A 23,330-nucleotide genomic window follows, 5' to 3' on the forward strand; every position below is an offset into this window, starting at 1 on the left:
CTTCTTCATCACATTCTGTTTCATGCTATGGTAGGCAAAATAATGGTGCAGTGCTAATAGCAATATAACCATAAAATGTCAAGTTATATGTTTGCAAAACGGAAACGCAGTTGTGAAAATGCAGAATTCGCTTTGTTTATCATCAATTGTTTTTCCGTGGGTTAAACATTCCCCATCCATTAACGAGCATGAAAAAAAATAGCAACGTTTCATTTATATTCGTAATATTAAAAATAAATAAATCCTCAATCTCATTACGCTCTCACGATCTCTCTCATTGGGTTTCAGGTTGGGAGTCATTGCCCCTTTACTTCATCAGTGACTTGATGCAACTTGGCAGCCATCTCCAGAACACGCTGACTTTCATTGATTTGATGTCTGACCCGACAGTGCAATGCCATCAGATCCGAGATGCCCGCTTCTGCTTCTTCACAATGCACACCGCAAGCTGCCAGCAGGTTCCAGGCCATCTCCAGATATTCCACGTCCGCACTTATCCCCTGGAAGCCACAGGCAAACATTAATGTGTTAGGGGGGGAAAGGGGGGGGGGGGCGGTCAGCAACGGGATTGTGTTTGCTCGAAAAATTATAAATATCCGTGGAGTGTACCTGAAAACCTGGCCTGGCCTGTCGGAGAGCAAGGAGGAGATGGACCACAGCTTGGCGATCTTGCTCGAGGTCTACGCTCGATAGCGGAACGAAAAGGTCTTCCACTTTCTTCAATTTAGATATTGTCTGGAAAGACCACAAAAAAGGGCGATTGTAAACGGTTTAGTGTATGACTTATTCATGAAGTAACATGTAAATAGAAACCTGTTGACAGTACAGAGCAAGTGCGCACCAAAAACATGCAGCTTATTCTTTTTTATTAACATTTCATGCATTAAGACAGCCACTTCAAAGGTACTCATTTACCTTCTGTATCATCTCTTGAAGTTCCTTTAAATAATTCTGGTGTACAGACCTGGCCCAACCTAGTGTGACGTGGAAAGACATCCACAGCTCAATTAGCCGTAACTTTTTCTTCATTAGCTCCTCCGTTGCGGACTCGACCACGGTCACCATGTTCTTCAAAGGCATCTGTGTACTTGGCGCAACCTAAAAAAACAAATCACATTGACCATGCGAATAAAATCAGAATATTTATTTATGCCCGGAGAAATCCGATGAGGTGTAAAGCTCTTTTTTTTTCACAGATGCCTAGGAGTTCACAGATGTCTAGTAGTTCAAAGATGGCCAGCATTGAAACTGCTGGCGAATGGGGGAAGCCCTTGAGAGCCCCTCTAGAGCAGTGGTTCTTCAGTTTAACTACAGCCTCACACCCCTTTGGTGAAACAAAGTAGTCGTACTAACGTGCCTGTGCTTAATTCGTGTTTCGATGATTTGCTTTATATAAAAAAAAAATCTGACCATGTCTCGCACCCCCAGAAAGGGAATCTCGCACACCCCCAGAGTAGGCCGGGAAATTCGGTCTACTCTTCCACACTGGTCAGACCTTGCCAATTGACTAAGCTTCGTGTACCCCATTTATACTTCTGTGTGGACAGAGGCAGGGAGGGATGAAATAAACTTGCACCGTTTCAATTGCTGCCACGCGGGGAGATCGAACCGGCAGACTCTGGACTGCGTGCGCTATCCGTTACACCGTGCTGTAACGGTTACAGCACGGCAGTATCCGACTTGACCGCGCATTATTTTCCAATCAATCAATCAAGACACAATGCGCCCATGATTAAATGCGGAAATCGTGCAAATGCCATACCAGCGCAACAGCTGTGATGAAGCCAGAGTAAAGGTCGCGTGAGGACGCCATCGCATTCAGGATCGTCCTCCACTTGGAATTGCCTTGCTCCACCAACATCGCCCGCTCCTCGTGCCCGACGTTCGTCAACTCGGCCTTGCAGAAATCCTCCATTGACTTCAAGCGTTCGCCAATCTGTGAAAGGGGGGAGCGTCACGAAGAGTGAATTCACGCACAAGCGTCGCCTGTCGTCCCACGGCCTCCATTCGTCTACGAACAGGGTTGCGACCTTCCATCCACGTTGTTGTTGATATTTCATGAACACGAGGAATCCTGTTGTTTGTGATTACTCAGAATTGGTATTTAGACAATGCAACCACCTGATAGGAGTGCAAAGTATAGGACACGTAAGCAAGTCACAAATAAATATATAAACATAAATATACAGTAAAATATATAACTACAAATTACAAAACGACATAAATTCCTGCCGATTTTTCAGCAATAAATGCAAGCTTGGGCAAGGAAAATAAAACTGCACATTAAAATTGAACAATCGACACATGGGTAAGGATCAAAGTTAGAAATCACGTTGGCAAATATGTGCAATTACCTCTGTGGATATACGCAAGTACAGCCACTTTGATCAATCTACTACTGGAGGAGGCTCCCCGCCAATGCCATGCATGACCACATTTTACAATGCTGGTCAGTGCAGGTAGGTGAAGGTAGGGAGCATAGACTTGCGAGGGTATTACAGTACAACGGTGGATTTTGTTACAATGCTCTCTGCTGCCCATGATGTAGCTCCAACACCACAGTACAGTACTATTGTAGAGTAAAATGCAGTAATTGTAAACATAAAAAAAAACGTTTCGATTTAAGGCTTTCCATTGGAGCGCTGTCTTTCCGACAGTTCTGTTTCTTCACCTGAGGAAGGCTACTTGTGTTGTGGCCGAAACGTCGTGAGAATTTGAATTTTATTATGTTTTATTTTTATTATTATTCCCCTTCTACGTGATTTTACCGAAAGAACCAAGATGATAAAAAAACGTGTTCAATTAAAACACGTTTTAAGGGAATTTATTTGAATTTTATTTTGATTATTTCTTGGTTGTTCTCTCCGATATTGCGCATACACCGTCTATGGAGACAACATTTACAATGAAATGCACGTCATTCATATGCAAATATGAGACATCTGTAAATGCAATTCATTCTAACCACAACGTACAGAACACGCAGCCAATTTGACAGTGTTGTACAGTGGAGGAGAACTCCTCTTCTCTACAGCCCTATATTACCCGCAACTCCACACTATTTATTCCGATTATCCCCGACTTTACCAAAAATTCATAGCGAAGCGGCTTGCTAATATTCGCGTATTTTTTTACTCAGATAACAGTCACTGCGCAGAAAATTAATCCTGTTATCCGCGGGGTTATCCGCGATTTTCTACCCCAATGGATAGTTCAATTCACGGATAGCCACACAGATAATACAATCCGTTATATTGATCCCGACATATATCACCGCGGATGTATGTATGTTGAACTTATTTCACACCGTACGTAGCCAACTGTGCAAATCGTAGGTGTGGGACGACAACAAACTAAACACAAAAAGCAGTTCTAAAGAATTGAGTTTTCCATCTAGATTTAAAAGTGCACAGCTCCCGTGGTTTCACAACTGCAGTGGTTTCCATACTCTTCATATCGGAAGGAAATGCGTTCCGTACGGCCGCAGAAGCGCATCTGAAGGCACACGATGGAGTGACCGTCTTTGTTCGATGGCTATCCGAAAGCCGCTGCTGCGAGGATGGCTGGATTTCGTGTGATGGTCTATGCTCTTTGATGAGATCCAGCGAGGTAAAAAGATACGAGGATTTCTCCGGTAAATTGTAATTTGTGCCATCAGATACGACGAAGAAAATCAGCAAATGTGTCACTGCACAGTCTCCTGTGACTTTACTTGAGTAGAAAATGCAAATCTGCGTAGGTATGGGTGACGACCCTTTCTCATACCTCTTTGGCTGAGTTTAGAAAGGCCACATACGCCTGTATGGTTTCTGTACGCTCCTGTAGGTCCCAGTACATGCGGGTCCAACGCTCACGCAATCGGGCAACTTTCTCTTCAAGCGCCTCCATATCAGGCGCCTCCAGCTGTCGCAGCTGCGTGATGAGGTCCGTGATCTGATCGAAGCCACCGGCAATATCCTGCCAAAGACACAGATTTAATTAGCGCCACGGCAAGTGCCTCTATGCGCGCAGCCACATAGTTCATGTGTAGCAGCAACGGGTAATTACAAGTGAATTAACTTTTTTGGCACGGATTAATAGCAACGACTTTATTAATAATTCTAATTTATAACGCGCATTTCATCCTCGGATCCCAATGTGCGATGCATGAAAAGCAGGAAACAGGGCAACCGACTAAACTAAAGAGGGAAGGCCACTTTAAAGGTTTTCAAAGCAGACTTGAATATATGTACCGACTCTGATTGCCTGATTTCACGTGGTAGGGTGTTCCAGAACTTAGGTGCCACGCTAACAAAAGCCCGGTCACCAAAAGAGTGTCAACGTGTAAACCTGGAACTGCTGAGCAGTTGGAGATTTGAACCAGATGCGGCAGTTTTACATGCGCATACTAGTAAACATGGAACGTTGGGCCAACGCTGGTCCAACGGTTCCAACAACGTGCCAATATTGGCTCAACGCTGCATGTTTACTGGGTAAATATTATACCGTAATGTCTAGGAGTAATAAAATCCAATCAAGCAACCCCATGCTAGGTATACATGTTATGAATCCAAGAAGAATGTTAACCACTAATATCTCATAATAGGGTTTTCCCCCTTTTTTTCTGGCAACAAAACTGAAACCTTTTTACAAGGATTCATGTCTGCATTAACCACAATACCTGCAGTCAAAATGCAAACAAAAAACATACTATGATAATATATGCATTGTCCTTGAAACTGGTTGGTCCACACCAAGGGACGGCTTTCTTTTGAGCCTCGACCCAATTGGTGCTCGACCAGATTCGCCTTTTGGCGTCATCTGGTCGAGCACCAATTGGGTCGATGACGCCTTTTGGCGTCATCTGGTCGAGCACCAATTAGGTTGAGGATCAAAAGAAAGCCGTCCCTTGGTGTGGACCAACCAGTTTTAAGGACAATGCATATATTATCATAGTATGTTTTTTGTTTGCATTTTGACTGCAGGTATTGTGGTTAATGCAGACACGAATCCTTGTAAAAAAATGTGTCAGTTTTGTTGCCAGAAAAAAAGGGGAAAAACCCTATTATTACATTTTATCAATTTATTATTTTATTATCATTCTACGTGACTTTACCGAAAGAACCAAAGAAGAGGTCTAATGATGTAGACACTAATATCTCTTTTCAGTTTCTACAATAGAGAGACGCTCGTTCAGTCAGATCGTACATCCCTCTGTATCTTCTTCATCCACACGTGATCTACACATATCACGTGCACATCAAATGGAAGTTCCTGACCTCTAGTTGCAACACGAGTACATTTACATCTTCAACATGGTGCTGTTGCTGTCTTGTCAAGAGACGAATAACCCACTCAGAACGCTGAAAGCAGTGTATCCTCTCCTGTTAGTAAAAAGCCCACGGAGGCGGATATCATAGCACTACGGCTGAGAAATAAATCCCAAGCCAGCCTGCACGACTGCATTGTTTAAAATATACATTAGTTTTAATACAAAAAAAACAACAGAATAACTTTATTGATGCAACACAATCAAGTTGCATCACGAGCAGTAAAGACATAGAACTGTCTGAGTTGGCCATGGAATGATGGCTTGCTAAAGTGTTCAAAAGCATTTGAAGCATTATGGTGATAACATATGACCAATAATGCCTTTTTGCAGCACATTATGACTTGCTCAAGAAAGTATTGATATTGTTAATTGTTGAAATTGGCATGCTGGCACATATATATGGGACAGCTACATTAAGCATAGACAACAACTTTGTTTGCGCGTACATATTGTCAGCCTATGCATCGCCTACACAGACTGTTTGGGGCAAGTGTTGTTTGCGAGCATCTATTCAGGCCAGGAGACAGCTTGGCCAGAAACCACACCCACGCCTCTGTCTCTCCAGTACAGGTGTATACACCACACCAGGTACAGACCGTCCCCCGGGTTGCGGAAGCCCTGACTTACGGAGATCCGGACCTGCTCCCCATAAACCATGTTAAAAAAAAAATGTAAATACGCGGATATTTCGATTTAAAGCTTTCGTGACTGCAAGGATTCATCTTCTTTGGTTATTTCGGTAAAGTCACGTAGAATGAGAATAAAATAATAAAATAACACAATAAAATTCTCACGACGTTTCGGCCACAACGCAAGCGGCCGAAACGTCGTGAGAAATTTATTGTGTTATTTTATTTTTTTATTCTCATTCTACGTGACTTTACCGAAAGAACCAAATAATACGCGGATATTGTCACGTTAGTTACGTGAGCTCAAGTAGTCCAGCGCGGAGGAGGTGTGAGGCGGCCTTACGCCTCGCTCCAGCTTCACTGGAATTAAGGTAAATGGAATTTATCTTTGATTTTGGGGAGGAAATTGTTCAGTTTCCGACATAAAGAAAATTCGGGTTACAGATCGTTCTTGGGAACCTTTCCCTTTCCTAACCCGGGGACTGCCTGTACTCATATTAAGGCTGAGTCTACCTAGGGGAGGTGCAGTTCAGGCTCAGATATTCACCACTTCTCTCAGCTGTGCGTGGGAATTGAACTCGGGCGATCAAGTCTGCAGTGTGGTGCTCATGCACGTGCACAATGTATGCAATTGTACATTGCATGTATACGTTCCGCAGGCACCAAATGGTTAAATTGCAGACATGCTATTTTAAGTTATCTGTTTCTGCACAAGAGCTCTATTTAAATGCAGAGCACCTTGCCTCGGACATGGTGTACAGGACCAGGTGCACGGCGTTTAAATCACGAGATTCCAACACGAAGGGTGGCATAGGGTGATTCTGTTTGTTGTTACTAAGTCAACAAAAGTAATGTTTACATAAAAAAAAAATCTGTACTGAAGGGGTATTATCTTAAATTATAATTACAAACAGGCAGTAAACATCATGGAATTCAAGGGACCTCATGAGAGAAAGCAAAGCTCACCTCTATTCTGTTTATGATTAAATAGAGAGGTGAATGAGGAGCAAGGTTTGAGTGCAATTGGGAAGCTGAACTTCATAACAGAAATCAGTTGGTATATATGTATGTTGAACTTCTTTCGCACAACACGTAGCCAACCGTGCTTATCGGAGGTGCAGGGGAAGAACAACAAACTAAACGCAAAAAGCAGTTCCAAAGAAATGAGTTTTCAATCTAGATTTAAAGTGCATAGCTCCAGTGGTTTCCTAATATCGTGAGAAGAGCGTTCCAGACGTCCGCAGAAGCGCATGTGAAAGCGCAAGATGCGGTGGACCGTCTTTGTTCGATGGTTAGCCAAAATCCACCACGAGGATGGCCGTAGTTTGCGTGATGGTTTCTGCTCCTTGACAACATCAGCAAGGTATCGTGCAACCCTGTAATGTATTCGTTCAGCAACCAGAAAGCCAGCTCAGCGAGCACCGGATAGGCATGGTCGGATCTTGCAGGACCCGTCACGACGTGGATAAGAAACACAGGCGATGGAGCGATGTAAACGTCCTCATGTGCAGTTGCTAGATGGATTGTTATCGAAGGATTCAGGAGGCCTTCATCCAGCAGTACAGTAAAACCTTGGATTGCGAGCATAATTCGTTCCGGAAACATGTTTGTAATCCAAAGCAGTCGTATATCAGTTGTGATCACGTGACGCTCGGCAGACAAAGCGTATACGTACTGCTCGTATTGCAAGACCTCGCTCGTTTATCAAATTAATATTTATTTTTTAAAAAAATTGCTCGTCTTGCAAAACACTCGCAGACCAAGTTACTCGTAATCCAAGGTATTACTGTATATTGATAATGGCTGATGACGACATTCTATTTTCAATGCTGCGCATGTCGTAGAAATTGTTAAAATAGAAATAAGGTGGTCAAAACGTGGCTCTGTACATGACAGCTTTAAACCGAGAAGGATGTGCGAAACAACACACCTTTGATAGGTCCATCAGGTGCACGTGTTGGTCCAGGATGTTTTCATATTCAGAGGAGAGCACATCACATTTACTTTTCAAAACAGGTTCATATTTAGTTTGAAGGCTGCCGGTGACCTACGATGAGAAGAGAGCACAAGGGAACAAGAATCATGAGCAAGCTATCAAAGCAAGCAGTGTATTCTGGACACATTAACCCCTTTCACTCCGCAATTAAGGAGCAGATATAGTCCGCGAAGCAATCAACAAACGCCGCCACCGACGGCCCAAGATGCAATCATATCAACGCGCAATTCATCTCAGTTACTTTGCCATGTTTCACCATTGATCAATACCGACGCAATTTTTCTTATTCGTGGATGTGCAACGATCGACCGAAAATTCGATATCATGGGGGGGGGGGGGGTGGGGCGGAATCCTCTCTCTCTCTCTCTTCCCCTGCGAGCATTTGAGTGATGGACCAACGTTGACCTTTTCGAGGAGCTCTTGAAGGAGACACAGCAGACGCTGCCGCTGCAGGCGCAGCTCCACGGGCGCCGTGCACGTGGCCTCCAGCCTCTGCGCTCGCCGCTTCGCGTCGCCCAGCGCCCTGTGCGCTCCTTCCATCCCGCCACTGGAATTCGGCACGCGCAGACACAACAGCAAAGATACCCCCCCACCATCACCACCACCATCCTCCCCAAACGTAGCGGTCAACAGACTGCTGCGGCAAGCGCCCAGGAAGGCAGGGGACGGCACGTTGAGGCGGTGGAGTCGCCAGCATGACGCCCGGTGGCTATTGTTTACCCAGTGCTGATGTCTTTTTTTTCACACATACTGCACCAGGTACTATTTAAGGCCGAGTTGACCTCGGGGAAGCCCAGGATTTGTTCGGATATTGTTAGTCGCTGATGTTAGCCGTGTCCGGGAATGGAAACGCAGCAGCACAGTGCACCATCATGCTATCCCTTCATATACATGCACACACATGCATGCATACACACACGTGCACATGCATGTACACACAAACACATATGCATGCAAGCACACATACAACACTTGAAAGCAAGTGCTATTAGCGAGCACCTATGAAGGCCGGCATGGTACACGAGGGGGTGGGTGGCTCGCACCACGCCCGACCGCCTTTGTCTCCCAAGTGGCACTGTTTTTACACATCGCACCAGGTACTCATTCGAGTCGGCCTAGGGGTGGCCTAGAACCTATTCAGATAATCGTCACTGGTGTTGACCGTGAGCGGGAATCAAACTCGAGTCAGCAGGGGTTCGTAGCAGAGCACGCTAACTGCTACACTACCACTCCCATCCACAAACACACAAAGACATACACAAAAATATACAGACACACCAGCAAGGCAAACCAAATGCAACATTGCCAAACTATAACAGGGGCACGAAGCATACAAAGCATGCATTATTAATGAGCAGGGGCTCACATGTGTTTGATCAGGCATTCAGTTTCATTGTAAGGAAGAAACTATAATTGGAAATTATTGAAAACCCAGATACTATACCCTTTCATGAACGAATATTAATACACACACATCACAGTGGTGGTTCAATGTACGATTCAGTCTAATTTTACTTTAAAAGCATGACACATAAACAAATTAAGGTGCGTTGCAAATGCATGAGTTTTATTTTTTTGAAGATGGCTGTTTAGAATTTTAAGACAAGCCAATAAAAAATGTAAGGACAGTCCAACATCTTTAAATAGGCTGGAATTTCAATAAAAGCGATGCAATGGCATTGAGGTAGTAGGGTTTAAACAATGCAATATACTTCAAGACCGGATACCTAAAGAAAAGTTATTTTGAAATATATGGCAATCCCAATGGATAAGTAATGAGAAATTACATTAAAACTGATACTCTACGACCAAAATTAAAGATGAAAATAATTTTACAATTATTTGCGTATTCGTAAACGGAAGCTTATCGTAAACAAAATCGTGTAACAGTACAACATTGTGGTCCTTCCAAACACTGCCAATGTACAGAGCATAGCTGATTAACCTGTCCTGCTACCCCTTCACCAATGCGTGCTGACCAGCGTAGTAATATATGGTAATTGCTTGTCAAAGCAATGCAAGATATATTTTATTTAAATGTAGTACCTCCACATTTTAGTCAATCGGCACATTGCATGTGATGGGGTAAAGTGTGGGTACTCCCACATATCCCAAGACGTCTTGGCACAAGCATAAAAGAGAAGGTCAAAACACCCTCGAGAGTGGAGGTCCTTCCGTCAGCAGTGGCATGAGAAATGAAATTGCACCTTTATCTTTTCCTTTTCAATACCTCATTCCATCTGCTGCTGCTGCCAGAAAATGCTTGCCCTTGTCTGTAGCTTCGGCGATGACATCCCTAATGGCATTTGAGATGTCCTGCTGTTCCTTAGCCTGAGCTGCCAGTCCTTTTGAACTTGACTTGATCAACTCAACCTGCGTTTCCAGTCTGGCCAGCGCATCTGAAGCCTGCCAAAGGTTCGTTGGAATGGGCAGGACACAAAGCAAAGATAACTGAATGCACGCATTAATTTGCATTGAACCACAGGGCATAATTGTCAATTTGCATTTGGACTACAAGATTTCAGAAGCAGGCTAAATCAGCGGATCCGAATGTTTCCTCGCATTGAAAGTCAGACATAAACGGGTTGGTGATTATGCAGCATTTATATTGTTATATTGTAAAACTAAATGCCTTAAAAGCTAAACCATACAGAAACCCTTATTTAAAACCAGCTAAAAGCCCATTGAAATCAGAAGGGCAATCTGGGACGAATAATGACACCATAGAAAACACAGAAATCAAGCATTTCAACACAGGATCAATAAAACAAAAACTGCACATGAGCAAAGTCTCAAATGTGATTGAAATAATAATTAATATATACCATTGACCGAAGTGGGATTTTAATTTCCCACTTATAAATATCACGATTTCACCCATTGTTTAATCACATAAGCAGCAGCTATTTTCCTTGGCTTTGCGAGTGCATAACACTGGCACATATTTGCCGTGCTAATGAATGCCACCGTGCCAGAGAACGGCCTCCGGCCCATCACACAACAGCTTCAAGCAGTGAATCACGTAGGCTTCTGTGATGGCAGCATATTTTTTTCAGTCATTAGGCAAACTCGCTGTTACGTGGCACGAACACAGACATCTGAGCAATGTTTTGTGCGTGGCAGTCAGGGGCCAGCGTAGGGCTCGGGGTGGTGGGTGGGTTGGGCAAAGTCGGCTTGTTTTGGACTGCACCGGAGTTTCCAAATTATCTGTTGCACCAGGACAGCATGAGCAAAAGGAAATTATTATTATTTTTTGATTTAAAGCTTTCGTGACTGCAGTAATTCATATTCTTAGCTCTTTCGGTAAAGTCACGTTGAAGGGAAACAATAAAAGAATAAAATATAAAATATATTTGTTGTTTTTATATATATTTGATTATTTTATTGTTTCCCTTCAACGTGACTTTACCGAAAGAGCTAAGAATAGAAATTATTATTGTTTGGGACAACACAACAACAGCAACAAATACAATGTAGTAATGCATCTCTTTAAAAGAATGAAATAAAGAGGCAAGCGAAATCAAGACACTGTACGCCATACCATCGCGCCAAAAGGTTTTCAATCAGTGCACATCACCTGCCATGACGTGACGTAAGAATCAGAAACGTGAACTCTGATGAAGAACATACAACAGCAATTAACGAGTAAGCAAAAAAAATGTGTGTGGGGATTAGACTTACGAGACAAAATAAGGGACAGAAAGAGGAATGTGTGCATCAGGGACCGTACGCAAATTATAAGCACCGCGTTGAACGTGAGGAAAAGCAATTGGGGCTTGGGCAGGACGCGTCGCGAGAGGTTTAGCAGGTGGATAAGGACTGGTGACAGAATGGCAGCCAAAGGAGCGGTTAACAAGAGAGAGAGAAGAATGACTGCCGCACAGGCGGAGCAATGAGAGCAGCTCACGCAACAGAGTGTAAGACCAATTCTTGTAGTGGTAGGACCATGAGGGATGGCAATGATGTCAGGCCATCATCCCACCGGTGGGTAGAAAATTGTTGCAGATTACAATGATCGTTGGAAATAAGGATAATAAATATGACTGCCGGGCGGTGGTGGCTATGTACGTGGCCTGTAATCCGGCACTGTGGAGGCGTGGGTTGGTGGATCACCGCACGAATGTTGTGAAGCTCCCATCCCGTGGGCGTCGAGGTGCCATACCCTGGCTCGCTCAAATAAGGTGGTACAGCAATTGCGGACTAATCTCCATATGATCCTTATGGCTGTACTCCGGGGCACCAAATAACGCAAAATGGCAATTAAGTATTTTATTTCTAGGACACTATTTTTTTCCCAGGGGTGTACTTAACTCCGCGACTGGGGTTACCAATCAATCCGAAATCGGTGGTGCTACTCCGCGATGTCGAAACGCAGCGAGGACGATTGTGCCGAAACCCTGAACGCTCGCGTATGCACCGTAGTGGTGCATCGTGAGTACAGCTCGTAGTGTACAGCTCGTCGAGATGGTCAATTGCCGCATCGCCGACTATCAACAGACTAAGAATGACTGCATCACGGACATTATGCGAGAGCCGGGGTACTATGGTACACCCCGGGGTACCGCCATAAGGTTCATATGTCCCATCTGCATGGGATAGAGCGTTGCCCCTTTGCACACGTCGGTTTCCTCTGGGTCCTCCGGTCTCCTCCCACGTGTATAAACACTCATTGGTTGGCTGAAAACATCTGAATTTATGCACTTGAGCGTTTGAAAATTGCGCGGCGTTGTGAGATGCAGCTGCATAATTGATGCTACGTGAAGAAAAAAAACTGGAAATTGTATATTTTAATCTAGCATGACAACGTGAAGATATCCCTAGATGCAGTACAGAATCATGGCGCAAAACACGTATGATTTTGTTTATTTTATCAGACGAGAACTCACTGCCTCTTCAAGAGTGCAATCAACATGTCACAGCCATTACAGTGCAATGGAAGCCTAATATGCAATGCCAAAACGAGCTTACAGACAGAAAAGACAAATACATATATGTACAGCACATATTTCACATGTAAACATCAAAACAAATTCATCGGATATTAGCGCAGGTGAAATATCAACAAACACAAAATACAATGTAATAATTAATTTAGGTGCAGTCTCAACAATGGTCAACAGGATGAAGAGGGTACAGTGAAAATGTAAACCATGAAAAAAATGTAATGCCTTGATGTGTAAGTTACAGGAATTATGACAATTTGCTGTATATGATAACACAACAGATGGAAGGTTCCACCTCGTGGGGTTGTCCAAGTAAAATATTTTATTTTTTATAAAAAAATATATAATTTTTATAATAAAAAAATACGACTAAAAATATTTTATTTTTATTCATAAAAATACATTTTTCTAAAATAAAATACGAGATGTAACATAGAGGAGGGCTAGATCATTAGCCTAGACGTATTGAGTGGAAGGCGAGACTTCTGGAGAGCAAGGGGAAGCCTATTTTCTGTGGGAGGAACGTGAGACGAGATGCAATCAAAACTCACCGTGTATAGTTTAACACGTGGGAGGCTTTCGAGACCAATAATATCTATAATAGAGATTTTTTTGGGGGTTAGGTGGCGTAAATATAAATGTGTCGTTAAACCCGCCACCACCCGACACAGCCAATTAGTAAGGTTTGTCACGTTTTTTCCCCTCTATTTAAGACCGAAACAGGAGGAATTCTCCACAACTCTGGCTCTCGCCTGAAGATGCTAGTTGTAATTACTGGCAGAACGTCGAACTCGAATTGTATGTTGTGGGTTTGTTCTCCAACACACCGGTGTGCTGTACTAGTAACGAATTGGCATGTTTTGTTTACATGACAAACCTTACTAGTTGGCTGTGTCGGGAGGTGGCGGGTTTAATGACACATTTATATTTACACGATCTAACCTCAAAATCCTCTATGATGGATCATCGTGTATTATTTATACGAGTTGGTTACTGGAGGTAGCTGTTCACTAACAGAGAGAGGAAGAGACAGAGAGGAGTGCTTTCGGGAGAACACATCAAATTGCTCTTTGCATTTACTTACTACGGACAGTTCCCGTGCAAATTTTTGCAGGAAAAGAAGATAATGCACGTGCGCGTCCTTTACCCGCTGGCTCGATTTGCATACATCAGAGGAGTTCGCTTCACAAAAGGCCCCTCTTGCTACATTCCCCCACAGCTACCCCTTGTTCCTCCTGTTCATTTGTCCCAAACGTAATCCCCAAAGACTCGCACTCACCGCTTAAACAGATTGCGTCTATGACGGCCCACTCTGCTGCCCAATCAAGTGGCTCACTTAATCATGCATTCCTATAACCCCCCTCCCCCACCCCACCAACGGGTAAAGCATGAATTAAATAGGGATGTAAAATAAAACCAAAACTAATTGATATGCACGTAGGCTTTTGCGACCAATATTATTCATAATAAAGGTTTTTGGGTTAGATCGCGTTATTTATAAATGTGTCGTAACCCTCCACCACCCGACACGGCCAATCAGCAAAAAAAAGTGTCACGTTGACAAAAGACAAATAGTTCACTACTTTAGCCCACCGGTGTGTTGAAGAGTGAATCAACAACTGTAAATGATGTGTTGAATAGTGAATCCACAACTGTAAATGTTGTGGATTCACTCTTCAACACAACGGTGGGCTAAAGTAGTGAACTATTTGTCTTTTAAATTTTGATTTAAAGCTTTCGTGACTGCAATAATTCATATTCTTAGTTTTTTCGGTAAAGTCACGTTGAAGAGAAACAACAAAATAACAAAATATATATAAAACAATGAAAAATTCTCACGACGTTTCGACCATAACTCAATGATGACCGTTTGAGTTATGGTCGAAACGTCGTGAGAATTTTTTATTGTTTTATATATATTTTGTTATTTTGTTGTTTCTCTTCAACGTGACTTTACCGAAAAAACTAAGAATATATTTGTCTTTTGTCAACGTGACACTTTTTTTTGCTGATTGGCCGTGTCGGGTGGTGGAGGGTTACGACACATGCATAAATAACGCGATCTAACCCAAAACACGTTTATTATGAAGAATTAAAATGCATTGAACAATTAAGGGGCTTGGGCAGGACGCGTCGCGGGAAGTGAATGATGGCCGATGCTTAAGAATAATGGAGGGTAGCAGCAGCCAAGGAGTGGAAATGCGTCCGAGAGATACATCAGCCGCGGAGATGGAGCGATTAAATCAGCTTGCGCGCAGATATTAGGTGGATTATCCCATTGCAGGTTTGTGAGAAATGGTGACAGCTTGGGTAAGTCTTCATCTAACAGTGGATTGGCCATGGCTGATAATGATGATGATTATAATGAAAACAATTCAATTTACAATTGTAACTGCACTATAACAGTATAACTAAAACTGGGTTAGAATGATGCGTTTTTCCTTTTTAAGATTGTTACAAAGCCTGAGCACCTTTAATGACATACACTGAATAAAATATCTGTAAATGAATCTGGTCAATAAAAAACCTGGAGGCAGTGGAATATCTCTGTGATTTGTGTAATGTATGGGGAATAGCAAATAAGTGAAGTTGTCATTGATTCATTTGATTGTGTTAATTAAAACGAGCCAACAGAGGCCAACAGGGGATAGCAGGCAATATAAGATCACATCAGGGTCGAAAAGGGCAAATGTGTTGTGTGATAAGGGCTGCAATGGCATGAGACTAATGGATACAGCCTGTTCATCCGATAATTTAAATCTAGCAGAGGGTTCAGCATTTATCACGATGTGAGGATGATGACAACGAGGATGATGATGATGATCCAAATAATGATGATTTTGACGGTTATGAATATGATGGTGATAATATAATGATGCCGATAATGAAAATGATGCTGATGATCATGTTGATAATGCCAATAATGATCAGGATGACAGCGAGGATGATGATAACGGTGATAGTTATGATGATGGTAATGATTATCACTGATGAAAATGGCATCAAATGATTATGATGATGATGATGATGGTGATGATAAAAACCTCATTGACAGCACAAAAGAAGGCATGTGCTTGGTGTAGGGCAGTCCTCCGTTGTGCCATCAGCCTCCAGAACTCCTGGCAGAGGGAACGGATGCCCTGGGCACGCTGTGACACCGCCTGCTCCTCCGAGAAGCCCTCTCGTGCCATCATCTCCTCCGCCTGATGCAGCAGGCTCTGCACCTCCTCTGCCACCTCCTGGCAACACACGTGCACCATTGGTATACGCCGCAAATTCTCGAGCCATGTGATCATGTCGAAATACCGCCCCCCCTCCCCCCGCAGCATCATGTTCAAAATGGCAGTACATCTGTCACAATGGCCCGAAAGCTTTTGAAGAAGCTCGCATCAGTGACCTGCAAGGGGGAGGTATCGACGCAGGACATAGAGGCTGCACAACTCTCCACTGGTGCCTTCACTCCTGGTTTCTGCGGGTGTACCTGCACATCTGTGATTCGACTGTTATCCTAACCGAGTGCCCATCACTAACTGACGCTTCGCTTTGGACTCCCTGGATTTGACTCTCCGTTGCCGACCTCCTATCTTGCAGGGATGTGAGACTCCATTCGAACCTCTCAGAGCAGTGCATCACTCCTTCAAATGTTCATCTTTATCCACACACCTAGCACACTCTACCACACACCCTGGTACAAAATAAATGCTTGATTCAAGCAAATTTTGTTTTATTCTTGAAAATGCAATGCATCCAAATTTTATGGTTTCACTGGGGGTAAAACCATCAACTCGCTACACATGAGAACCCGGCTTAATCACGGGTGGCTGAAACCTACATTCAAATCTGGGATATCAGTAGTGGACCCGACCCCCCTCTTAAGCATGGACAAATCCACAACTCTGACAATACGACCATCAAAACCTACCTGTATTTTCTCTCAAATCTACATGCAAAAAAAATACATGATGAATGTATTTCTTTAGACTTCAATTTGTTACCTTCGCTTTATTGTTGAAATCTTCGTAGAGTTCGAGGAGTTTTTCGTTTTCTTGCAGGCAGGAACCAACATCTTCCAATTGCAAATAGCACTCTCCGTGATCTCTAAACCACTGGGTCATCTTAATAATAATAATAAAAACATCAAACAAATCAACATTGTTTTTCAAACCAAATTATAATTAAACACATTACATACGTGAAGTAATTATACACATCACATCGAGATTACAAAACACATTTATGATAATGCAAAAGTAAATAAAATGCTACGCACAATATTCACTTAGGAATATAATGGTAGTCTAAATGTCACACTCATGATATACGGACTGAATCGTGTGTGAGATAATCTATTAAGCCTTTTAAATAAAAATGTAATTAAAACAACGTGCTCCGCGCTACTTTTACGCCAACGGAACAGGAACAAAAATGCACAAAATTATAGCAGAGAGCAATGACCTACAAAACAAAATAGATGGTAAAATAAGCCCCCAAGAAAATGTGCGTTCTTGGTGAGTATCCACAATCCCAAATTGTGACGTCACTGTAGGTGTGAACCATCACCAGCGTCGCTGCGATACAAACTTTCACAATACAGAATCACAATCTGAATATTTATTTATACTGGAGGAATCCGATGAGTCATAATGCTCTTTTTCACACGTCCAGTAGGGGCGGGTAAAAACGTTACAATAACAAACAGTACCAACATATGATATTAGTGCAAAGTACAATAAAGGTCAACAATCACCCAAACAAATACAAATAAAATAAAATTAAACCATCCCCATCCTACCAGGCAGAGCCCACAGGGGTATTAATGTATCTTTCAGACGCGACCTGGTCGCAAATCATAGCGCAACAAAGTTGCCCATCATTTTGACATTGATAGCACCAAAATAATCTAAATAATCTCAATGCATGTTTCTACAATGTGATAACGATGTCCTATTTCACGATATAACTACAATCTCGAGATCGGTTTCACCCGTAACTTTGCGATAGTATTTAACATTTTTGGGGGGTTTTTGTTTGCTGAGTGCTGATAAAAAAAAATCCCTTAAATGTTCTTCAACCGTTTCTTATCCAATAACTGCTCGCCATAATTTTTTCTCATCACTGTTAAAAAAATATATATTCATGCTAATAAGGGAACATCTTTTCAGTCGCACAAGAAGTAATGAACCGAACAATGAAATGATTCCATCATATAATTACCATGCTGTCAATTAATTGGAAACACAACATTTTTCAAAGCAGTAAATTATTCGGATGACAGTTGCTTATTTTTTCTTCTAAAAACGTCTGGCCAGCATTCAGGAGTTGGCCATGAATATCCACCTGAGGTGCTCTCCAAAGCTCCCTCCAAGTGGAGGCCCATTCCGCCAGCCGTGGCATGAGCAAGCAATTTACAACTTTAATGGACGAGTGTGTTGTTTCGTACATGTTGTCAGCAAAAATAAAAAAACTAGCTGCGATGACCGCAATGTAATTTCGAAATTATGCTATTTTTGTAAAACGGATAAGGTTATAAGGGACCTTACATCGTGGGATACATTGTCGTGCTTGCACATCACGCACCTCCAATTAGCACGGTTTGCTACGTACGGTGCGAAAGAAGTTCAACATACATCACGACAACCCGATGACAGTATTTGCAAACACCGTAGCACCTTATCCATTTCCTGGTCCCAGCAGTAGATCGGAACAGCGACAGAAAGCTCTGCCCGTTGTTGCTCCAGCTGCGGCTCCAGGTGATGGCATCGCTCCTGCAGCATCTCCATGAGTGTCTCCAGCCTCATGCGGCCTCTGCGCAGGCCTCGCCGGTAGCAGCTCTCGCTGGCAATGCTTGGGCAGCGATGCCCGAACGCCTGCAGCTCTTCCACAAGGGCCGCACACTGGGATGTCACACGTGCAGACGCCGCCGCTAGGACTGGAAGACAGGAGGGCAAGCGGGTAGATGGGCGGGCAAGCGGTCGGGAATGGGCCGGGGGGTGATCGTCACACGGATCAGAATCAGAATATTTTTTTATACCGGAGGAATCCGATGAGCTTTAAAGCTCTTTTTCACAGATGCCCGGTAGGGGCGCATCAGAACGTTACAATAGCAAACAATACAAAACAAACACAAGGGGAGTGAAAAGTATAGGAAAGGCAAGCAAATCACAGCAACCGCACCAGCCCTGAAAAATCAGTGGGAAGGGGGAGGCTGGAGATGGCTGGCTAATCCATCTCCCCCCTGCTGAAGGTTCTGCTCGACTTCTTTTAATTTGCAAGGATAATTTTACGTGCAATCTGTTTGCAAATGGTGGATGAGGCTGGACAATCAGAATATGTATTTATACTGGAGGAATCCGATGAGCTGTAAAGCTCTTTTCCACAGATGTCCAGTTGCCACCGCGCAAATTAAAGCTAACATTTTCGGCAGAGACCCAGACGGAGAGAATCTAAATCCTGTAGTTTTAGGTCAGGGGCGGGGGGAGCGCTGCAAGAGGGATGAGACCATCCCGGTGAAGGTTCAGCCTCACTTCTTGCTTCTTGTAGTCAAGTCAATAAACGCTGGTAAATAAATGAGTACAATGAAGTGATGGATGTTGCAGCCTTTCCTCATGTACACAGCGCGTGAGACGCTCAACAAAGCGGAATGCACGATTGGCAAAATTCAGATAGCAATCGCGACTTGCTCCGATTGGCGTTATACATTGGTTTAAAGTTTGTTTAACATTCACCGTTGTCGAGCCACTTGTCTGAATTTTTGAATGCCCCCCCCATTGAAACGACGTTACATTACGGGGCTGAGTAGAACCGGTCGGGGGTTTTACTGGGACCAGCTTCCGCGTGGCCACTGCGCAATTGAGAGCCGTACTTTTCACATTAAGCGTCGCGCATTTGTGCAGCCGTAAGCGTGGATTGTGCAAATTCTGCACGTCATGTTTTGCGTTTGCGTGTGTAGCCGCAATTTGTTGTGTGTATATTTTTAATCGTCGTCGGAAAACATTCGCAATGCTAATGGGATGTAAAGTGGATTTTTTTAATACGGAAATAGCAATTTCGGTGAATTGTAGAAAATCCAATAATGCCTCCAATCTAGCCAAGAGGTAAAGGAAAATTTCTACATTCATGCCCAGGGGTTTTATTACCGAAAATATCATCGCAAGCTTCTGTATTCCATAGTACCTCTTCATAATAGCATTTAATGTTCACATTTTCTGATCGTGCTACCTTAATTAATTTCGAATGTTATTTTACATTAATCATATTTTAGCCTTTTGCAATTATTTACATTGTCATTTCACCTCAAATCGCTGCAATTCGTTTTTATTTTAGTCAAAATAACACACATTTCACACGTTAAAATACCGAGATTTTGTCTACGAGTTATTGATCGCACAAGTATGTACTTATAATAATACAATAATTCACAACCTATTTGTCAATCTAGTGCAGGGTGTAAGGCTCCCCACGCAGTATCGATCGTGGAGGCTTTTGACCGTGAACTTTCCCCCCGGCGCCAGGCAGTGCGGGTTAGCGAAGGGGGGACAACTGAGAACTCGATCAGACGTTGCTCGCCACTGACGTTAGCCATGGCCAGCAAATCTAACTAGGCTCCCTGCGTTCTCCGGAATCAGAATATATATGCATTTATACTGGAGGAATCCGATGAACTATAAAGCTCTTTTTTCACAGATGTCAAGTCAGGGTGGGTCAGAACGTTACAACAACAAACAATAAAAAAACGAGAGGAGTGCAAAGTATAGGAAATGTAAAAAATCACCAAAAAAATGAAAAATAAAACTAAAGAAGTTTTATTTTCACAGCCCAGTCAGTACACCCAAGCACTGTAACACCGCTCCACCTATGTAACGTCTCAGAAGGTTTATGTGTGGCTGTGCAAAATTAGTTTTGACAATTATTCATAAATTTAATCAATCATTTGTTCACCCCCACCTTTTCGCCATTCGTGCAGTTTCCACAATAAGTCTCATACGTGCGTAAAGATAGAGGTCTTACGAATCCCCGCCCTGGCAACTCAATGGATAAATCATGATTTTGACGCATAATTCCCTCTTGTATATTTGTGATTGTAGTGGCCTCTAGTGGCTGGAGGGCATCGCAAGAACCCATTAAATAAAATGTACAAATGTAACTTTGTGACCTTTGGGGTATAACAATACGTAACTGCATCTGCTAAAATCAATTACTCTATTGTGCGGAGTACAACCGGTTTATTCACGCATTAAATTGGTCGTGTAATTAGTTCATGCGAGACCTTTAATACATAAATAAATGAATGATTCTTGAATCGAATCATAACCACGAGAGATATAAATGACAGGCTTACCTTTCTGAATCTGCTCATGTTGCGCCAAATAATCCTTGAGTTCACCGACGTCCTCTGATCGTTGACATTTTTCCAACAGCTGTTTGGCTTGTTCTATATTATCTGAAAACTTGTTTTCATGAAATAAATTCGCAGAGCGTCAACGTTAATCATGCAGCGATGCGCGTCGATACGTTCGGAAACAAAGCCACTGTTCCGCGTAAAAATTAAAGTGATATGTTAAAAACGCCGTGTGAAAGCGTACCCACGCACAGGATTTCATGCACCACGTTTCAACACAAGAGTGCCAGATACTACCGCGTAGGTTTCTCGCAGTTAGCGCCGTGCAGCTCTCCCGCGTGGGTTCCGATTGTGGTGCGCGTGTTCGGCACAGTGTCTGACGTTTCACTCCATGTGCCAGCATGTTCTTCAGGAACTGAATGCATGCACGCCCCGATGTGCAATCGAGTGCTCCGGTTTTTTTTTTTCCCACATGCAGCCAAACACTCGATAATCCTCTTGGGAACCTCCTCAAAAAACAATCTTGAAATTACGTTGGGGAGCAAAGAATCACACTTTTACTGTTTGGCCAAATACTAAACACTGTACTTCATTTAAGTGTTCTGCGAAATCGACTTTGAGGCCGAAAAGTCGTTGCTTTTGATTAACCTTTTAATGGCACTGGGAATATTCCAATTCAAGTTCTAAAGAAGAAGCTCCCAGCACATGGAATGAAACGTCAGACATCACGCAGAACAGCATGCGATCGAGTCTATAAGCATGCCGTGAGGGCTATCCTAGAGTACTATGAGTGAGCGAGGACGTGTCTTTGCAATATCAAACCTCGGCAGCCGTTTGAAAGAAGTCCACAGCTTGGCGGAGGAGGGCCTGCCTGCTATGCATCAGCGTGCTCAGCTGCTCCCAGGCGAGCCTGAGAGATTGGCCCAGGGCGTCGGAGGTCTCCGTTGTCCCTCCCTCCGACCCGGCCTCTGCGTTGACGTCTTCCAGGTGGTGCCATACTTCTCCCTCGCGTTCCTGAAGCGGCGAGTGGTCAGACAGTGAAGCAAACAGGGAACGTTTACACACGCGTTGCGAGAAGCCCACGTCGTGCAGCGAATAATTTCTGCAACGGTTAGCATGCGAAAAGTTGCATGCAATTACTAAACGAGCGTAATCAGCGCATCCAAATCACCATATGTTCATGAGATTTAATTTATATCTCGGAAACTAAGTGTGATTTGTACTTGGATGGGTGACCACCAGTGGATTGCCAGGTGCGGGGTTGGTGAGGTATGGCCAGTAGATGATAAGTGCTGTTATCCTCTCAGGAGCATGCATTTTTTCTGGGTAGTCCAGTTTCCTCATGAAGCCAAACACTCGTGGATGTATTTAGGCCAAACATCCCAATGTAGGGCCCTCCTGAGGGTTACGACACATTTATAAATAAACGCGATCTAACCCAAAAACCTTTATTATGAATAGCACTCGTTTTTCTATTTGCCAAATTATACATACTTTACCTCATCTAAACTCTTTTACGAAATTGGATTTGAAACCAAAGATGATATATCCTATGCATCGCAATGCATAACACGCTGAAAGATCCACAGATGGGTTTACTGCCTTTTCATGACCACCTTGCAAGCCAAGCCTACAATACCTGGCCTCTGCATGTTAATGCCGTCACCATATCGATTACCGTAGTTACACAATCTCAAACACCTACAAGTTCTAAATCTTAAAAAGTACGAAATGGGAGAAAATAAAAGAAATACAAAATAACAATGCTATTTGAAGACATCTGAGCGTCAGCCACTGCTTGAACTGTGAACACAGCAACACATCATTATCTTCAAAACAAAGCTGTTTATAGATGGTATGTAAAATACTACCTATCAACTACACTGCTCCTGAAGGGAGCCGCATGGAACCAAGAGAAACATTTTAGAAAAATGTAGCTACAGTTTAATGGCTTTATAAGTACGACTTTCATGAATGATCTCTTTACCTCGCCAAATCCATTAAACATTAGATGAAGGCCGACAAAGCTAGGCAACGTTACGCAAGGATTAGTCAATATTGCCAATCTTATATAATATACCATAATTATTTATGGATATTCTAGATGTGGCCG

General features: G+C 43.0%; 1 protein-coding gene across 1 annotated transcript in view; it reads right to left on the minus strand.

The window, feature by feature from the left end:
- CCDC141 (coiled-coil domain containing 141) overlaps positions 1-23,330 on the minus strand; it is a 43,937-nt gene that overhangs the window by 16,624 nt on the left and 3,983 nt on the right. The window contains exons 3-15 of the mRNA XM_032957260.2: positions 22,040-22,231; positions 21,218-21,326; positions 18,549-18,808; positions 16,875-16,994; positions 15,924-16,118; positions 10,167-10,342; positions 8,342-8,483; positions 7,871-7,987; positions 3,766-3,957; positions 1,763-1,936; positions 916-1,098; positions 610-735; positions 312-500 (exon numbers count right to left, since the gene is read on the minus strand). Of these exons, the coding sequence (XP_032813151.2) occupies positions 312-500; positions 610-735; positions 916-1,098; positions 1,763-1,936; positions 3,766-3,957; positions 7,871-7,987; positions 8,342-8,483; positions 10,167-10,342; positions 15,924-16,118; positions 16,875-16,994; positions 18,549-18,808; positions 21,218-21,326; positions 22,040-22,231 (2,175 nt within the window). The remainder of the gene's footprint in view (positions 1-311; positions 501-609; positions 736-915; positions 1,099-1,762; positions 1,937-3,765; positions 3,958-7,870; positions 7,988-8,341; positions 8,484-10,166; positions 10,343-15,923; positions 16,119-16,874; positions 16,995-18,548; positions 18,809-21,217; positions 21,327-22,039; positions 22,232-23,330) is intronic.

Source organism: Petromyzon marinus, chromosome 19 (assembly GCF_048934315.1).
Source record: "Petromyzon marinus isolate PM22_M1 ecotype Great Lakes invasive population chromosome 19, UKy_Petmar_22M1.pri1.0, whole genome shotgun sequence".
In the NCBI taxonomy this organism is placed as follows: Eukaryota; Metazoa; Chordata; class Hyperoartia; order Petromyzontiformes; family Petromyzontidae; genus Petromyzon; species Petromyzon marinus.